The 6250-nt window shown below is 47.6% G+C and overlaps 1 protein-coding gene across 4 annotated transcripts in view; it reads right to left on the bottom strand.

Annotated features, from left to right (window-relative positions):
• SEL1L3 (SEL1L family member 3) overlaps positions 1–6250 on the bottom strand; it is an 87170-nt gene that overhangs the window by 58397 nt on the left and 22523 nt on the right. For all 4 annotated transcript variants that reach the window (XM_008685863.2, XM_008685862.2, XM_008685861.2 and 1 more), the window contains exons 6-8: positions 4121–4253; positions 2171–2303; positions 491–631 (exon numbers count right to left, since the gene is read on the bottom strand). In XM_008685863.2, coding sequence (XP_008684085.1) covers positions 491–631; positions 2171–2303; positions 4121–4253 — 407 coding nt within the window. The remainder of the gene's footprint in view (positions 1–490; positions 632–2170; positions 2304–4120; positions 4254–6250) is intronic.

Here is a 6250-nt window from a genome sequence, read left to right as displayed (position 1 = left end):
GGGGGGGGGGGGGCTGTGGATAGACAGCACACACTCGGGCCGGCTCTCACTTCCAGAGCCGCCGCTAATGTAGGAAGGCGGCCGGGCATTGCCAGATCTTTGGGGTTTTCAAGAAAAGCTAAACCTCTTCATTTTTATGCAAGTTTTTGGATACCAGCAACTAAGTTAAAAAAAAAAATTGACAATAATGTACATGCCAAACCAATTGCCTTTGGTGGCCCGCTCGGGCTGCAAGCCATCATTGGTGGCCTTGGCTTTAAAAGAATGGCTGGAGTGATTCCTAAATTTGTTTTTGTATCTGGTGTTGGAAATGTGCACAGATACGCTGGGAGTTGTGGACACACAAGGGCAGGATTTAAATGTGAAGTTAACCTAGGACACTAGGGTGACAAATCACTTTGGGGCGTATGTCACCAACGAGGGTAAGCAGAACTAGAAAAGAGGGGGCCTTCCCAACCAGCGTCTAAAGGCGAGGCAAAGACACAGTTACCTGTCCACAAGCCCACCTCCAGCAAGGCCTGGAACAAGCTGGGGTGCCGGTCTTTCAGCCCCTTCTCCCAGGGGAAGGCTCTGCACGTGGAGGGTCTCCCGTACCTGAGCTTCAGGTCCAGGTAGGAGTTCCGGAGGTCGCCTACAGGCAAGGGAAGCACAAGAGAGCCCTCCCCTTAGGACACGGAAGGTCTCATCCTTCTAAATCCCTCCTCCCCAAGAGGAACTAGAAATAAGAGGTCAGACTTAATGTTACTGGATGTTGGTTTGGGTCCATTAGGGATTTGAAATTGGCTACGACGCCTCTGCCCCGAGGTCACACGTTCAAAGCCATGTCCAAGGGAAATGTGCCAAAGTTGCTGATGGCTGTTGAATAATTCTACAGAATGAGCAGCTGGCCTCGGACTGTTCCCCAGGAGGCCAATATCTAGGCCATTTTGTTGGCAGTGTGAGCTGAGGAGCAAAGCATAAGGACCCCCAGGGAGGCAAGGCAGGGGATGTTAGGAAAACCTTCCAGGGCCACCAAACAGATCAGCATGTGAGGACGGCCTTCCAACTCAGAGTCTCTCTCCCGAAATTACATCAGTTATCAAAATCAGTTTCTTTCCTGTTTGGGATATTACTATTCCTATATATCTTCCCCCTCTTCTGACAGCATCATATTTTCTGGATGAGTCAGCTGTACCCGCAGCAGCTGGGGACCAGCATTGCCTATTCTTAAATTAAATTGCAGAAGGGCTGCCTTTCCACACTTACCTATCACTGTGTCTCCTCGCATCCTGAGACCGTGGTCTGTGAACCCTACCGGACTGAGGAATGTTCCAGAGGCACCCATCCCTGCACAGCCTGGAATGGGGAAGTTCAGCTCTGGAGGGCGTGAGATGTGTGGGCAGGACTGCCATCGTCAGCTCGCTTTTGCGGATGGCAAAGGCCCCATAGGAATTTCTCTTCCAGAAGGAACATATGTGACTAACTCTAGTGCCGCCGGATCAAGCAAGAAGCTCCAAGCACGGAGACATTTATAAGCGCTAGAGCCAAGCAGGAATATTGGAAGACAGGCCAGGAACCAATTTTTATAATCAATGAACACCCTGTATGAGTGAAGGATCCCGTGCAAATAGGAGCAGGCCTGAAAGCAGTCCATTTTAAATTCTTTCCTTCTGCTGGCTATTACCGGGTCTTCCAGAAAGAATCAATTTCAAGGATTAAAAAAATAAAACCAAGCCCCAAACAACAAAGTCACCGTTCAACATTTCTGAGAGCTAATATTCGGATATTAATGGTCCAAGACAAAAGTGCACCGATGGGGAAACATTTCTAATGATTAATTTATTTTCCATTTCACTTTTATTTTCTTAGACTGGCCTAAGATCCCATTATGGATGGGAAGAATGCAATGCGAGGCTCAACACACTCTCATTTGTATTCTTACATGGAATCGCATGCGGTTGAGGCTAAGGGGCAGGTGTGGGCTCCTGTTGGCCATTGGTCTGGGGAGCCCGGGTGGAACGTTCGCGGTCATCCGCCCCCATCTGTAGGGGGGCTCCAGGTCGTATTTGTTCCCGCTGCTCGGGTCAGATATATTCTATGTTACCCGTGTTAGACAGAAGCCAAACATGCTGACACAAATACGCGAGCTAAACCTTGCCCCGCTGTCCTCACATTGCCCCCCAGCACTTACATGCTTCTTGGCGGCCGCCCCCTTGCGGTACGGTGGCTGTGTACACGGACACTATTTCCTGGACCTCAGCGCACCTTTCATAATATAATTGGAGCTGTTCAGCAAGTTGCTTCTCAAGGAAGGGATTAACAATCTACGAGAAGGCAAGAACGTCGAATGAACAACAGTTATCATCAAACTCCCATCGATACCTCTGAGGCCGTGTTCGGGTTGTTGATTTCCTTCTCCCGTTGGTTTCAATGGCTGCCAGCACACAGACCCTGCAACAGAGGGTCTAACTCAAGGGCACACCAGCTCTGTCCCGTTCCCTCTCGCTTCTTTCTGTGGCACCTTCTCCTCTGCAAGAGCTTCTTAAATGTCGGGGTTTCCCAGACACCAGGCCTCCACCCACTTCTTTCCCCTCGCTGCGTGCTGGCCCTACACAATCCCATTCCTCTCTCCTTCGGTCCCCAAGGGATGCCAGGTCTCCCCGCGCTGTGCCACTGCCTGCGAACCCTTCTCCCACTTTCGTCTGCTTGGCAGGCTCCTCCTTGACCTTCAAGAGTCAGGTCCAAGGTCATTGCTTCAGGACAGCTTCCCTAACAGCGCCCCCACCCCCCGCCACGTGTGCAAGGACTCGAATGTTCCCACCGCAGTGACCCAAAACACTCGCAGGTGAATTAGAGCACGGACCGCGTGCTTTCATAACTTCGGTGTTTAAGACCCAGATGGGGAGCTTCTCAAAAACAGAGGCCTTGTCTCAACTCACTGGTTTTCAAAATGCAGGCTGTGACCCATTAGAGGGTCATGAAATTATTTCAGCAGGTTGTAACCAGCAGTGATTTTTTTTTTTAATAAATAGAACACAAAATAGAGTGCATCTAACACGGGAAGGGCATGTATTCTTAGTAAAATCTTTGCTTCGGTTTTATAACTTATACATATAGATAATACACACATGTATGTGTGTGTGTGTGCATGTACGTGTGTACTCATATTACATAGATTTCTTCCTTTCTTTCTTTTATTACATAGATTTCTTATGTGAATGGCCATCGAAGAAAAGTTGGAGAGCTACCATCTTAATCACTGTGGGCCCCAGCATTGGGGCCAGCACATAGCAGGTGCTCTGGGAGTATTTGCCGCAAAATGAATACATTAATCTCTTTGTTTTCCTCTTCATAAAGGTCTCTCCGTAGGGGCTCTGAGATGCACCCATGGACAGTAGGGTTCTGCATTTTTCTTCCTTTACCTTGCCTAACGACTCCTGCTTTCCCCAGAACAAAGCCCACAGGGTCATGGGAACGCATTAAGGTTCCTTGTTCGGGTAGCTGGTGATCTCCTTACCAAGGCAGAAAAGACACGTCTGTAAAGGTGGGCAGTCCCCGCCTCCCTGCACCAGCCCCGCGGGAGCTGGCCTGGAGAGCTGGACAAGCCCATCCGTGGGTGGGTTTTTGAGGTGAGGGTCACAGTATAATAGGTTCGGTCTTCCACTTCCAATGTCTACAAGTCCAGCCAACCCACCCCAGTGGGAGCCCAAGGCCTGCGTGTGTAAGGAGAGCAGCAAACGGAACCAAGATTTTAATTTGCTAGAGTGTCTCCTCTTCTGAAATGTTAAATAATAGCACATAAGAGAAGCTCTCCCAAATAACTAAGATTCTCTCCTTTCATTAGCTTAATCACTGCATAGGCAACCGCCTGATAAAAATCTACTCTATAATTAAGCTAGTAGTTATTAAAACAGAGGAAGTAAATGGCTTCCATTTTATGAGTACTAAATGAACCAAACCTTAACAGAAATCTATTATCGAGTTTGTTGGGGGAAAAGCCTCCATATTAATTATGTTTGATGACAGAGCCAATGCGAGGTCCGGCTTGGGTAAATCTTTTGTTTACGTGAGGTTCTACGTCCCACAGCCACACACCCATCATGCACGAACACCCAGAAACTTCTCGATGCTCGGGGCTCACCTGTTCAGGGTGCAGAGTGTGGAGACGATAGTACTTCAGGGGTCCAAAAAACCCTTCAATGCCGGCCACATACCTGCTCCCTCCAAGAATGAAGTATCCAGCGGTGTCATTATAATAGAAATCCTCCCTGAAGCTACAGAAGAACAAAGAATCGAGAGAGCTCTTGGTCTGAACCAGATCGTTTAAAAAGAGACTCTTTCATTGACCCTCCTCGACTTACCACCCCCTTCAAATTTCTTCACGCCCTTCACACTGAGTTCTAGCAGATGAGACCATGGTGGGGTCAGACACACTTGGGCTAGGATCCCCACTCTGCTGTTTACCAACTGTGTGACCTTGGACCTGTCCCTTACCTTCTCTGAGACCGTGTTTTCTCATTAGTAAATTAGTTCCTCAATAATTAGATTCTTAGGAGGATTCGTGAAATGTAAAGGCTTACGCCCAGCAGAGTGCCTGGCCCATCGTAAATACTCCGTACCTGCCAGCTTTTGATATTGGTAAAATTGTCTGGAATTGGAATTCTTTGGAATTGCTAGTCTTAATTGGAAATGCTTTTGCTGTAAAAGGAAAAAAAAAACCACCTTGTTGAATGGATAGAAGATGGCTGTGAAGAAAAACTAACAACAACATCATCCCTAGTTAGCAAAGAACTGAGGGAAAATCGAGGAGGCAGTGAAGAGGCGAACGCCAGAGCTGGAGCAACAGGTGATGCTGGAAACGCCTGGCCCTGGAAAGACTTGAAGGAGCAGAAGGAAAATGGAGGGGAAAAAACGGGCCGGCATGAATAAAATACACCAAGATGTTTCTTGCTGCATTGTTTATATTCACCAACGACTGACGGTCCCCCGGCGCTGGGCAGTGGAGGACTGGCCCGAGCATCCAGTTCGACCTTAAATGGAGCTCTCTTTATATATAATATATATATATATATATATATATATATATATATATATATATATATATATATATCTTAAAAAAGGAAGAGGGCTCTGTGTACTGACCTGGAGAGATCGCTAATTCATGAAGTGAAACAAAGTAAAACAAAATTGTGGAACAAAGAACATATACATTTTATCCAAAATAGGGGAGAATGATACTTTTTCTGTATTTGCATTTTAAAAAACTCTGTTAAGTATATACTGCAAGACATTAATAATAGTATTTCCCCAGGGCGTGGGGGGTAGGGGATGGAGTGATTGGGGGCAGATCTAGAAGCAAGACATTTACCTGTGTATCTTTTCATATAATTTTGACCTTTTTAAACAGACGCATTTATTGCCTCTTTAAAAACTGAAATAGGATAGGGGAGCAAGCAGGGATCAGAGCCTACGTGGACAGCAGGTTGGGGGGAGGGGGTCAAGACAGGCATCAAGTGAGAAGCCAGGCAAAGAGGAAAGAGCCAGGGAAGGCAGAGGGCAGATGGAAGCAGACGGAAAGAAAACAAAATGTCAGGCAAGCCGCCAGGAGCCTGGCGAGCCTCGAGAGCAATGGGCCAGGGTGATGCCAACAGGGACGGAGCGAGATACCAGCAGTTAGAGCAGAGAAGCCAAGCGACTTGGGGTTATCCCAAGAGAGGGGATGTACTGACTGTTACCAAGGGGCCTGAACCCTAGCAGGTGCACCTGGCCGGAGAGGAAGACGAAAGGGAGAAGGAATGAGACTCTGACGACATCAACAGACGGCAGCAGAAGTGAATGCTTTGAGATCAGCTTTACACGAACGCGGCTAAAATGGAAAAGGAGTGCTTCCCTCCTTATATTTTTCTTTTCAGAATCTCAGACTTGAAAAGCCATGAGAAGACGAGGGTCCTTCCCTTTTCCACGGGGACCACAAAGTTATTATCTCCGAGAGCTGTGAATTGATTTTGTTTTTCAAGACCGTAGAAAGACAACATGCCAGCCACCTTCACGACTAATACCTGGCACTTGAGAGATACAAAGGTCCTACAATAGAAGCTTTCTTAATGGAACTCGGCTCAATGGACTCACCAGCGCACCTGCTGGCTATCCCGGCAACGTGCGGTTGCTCCCCCGCTGGATCTCACTCTCCGGAGCCTTAGTCTTCTCATTGTTTAAATAGAGATGATCACAGTACCTACCTACCGGCTTGTGGTGAGGATTAAATAAGCTA

Source organism: Ursus maritimus, unplaced genomic scaffold (assembly GCF_017311325.1).
Source record: "Ursus maritimus isolate PB19 unplaced genomic scaffold, ASM1731132v1 scaffold_8, whole genome shotgun sequence".
Lineage (NCBI taxonomy): Eukaryota > Metazoa > Chordata > Mammalia > Carnivora > Ursidae > Ursus > Ursus maritimus.
Note: the sequence above shows the minus strand (reverse complement) of the source record. Positions and strands in the feature narration are given on the sequence as shown.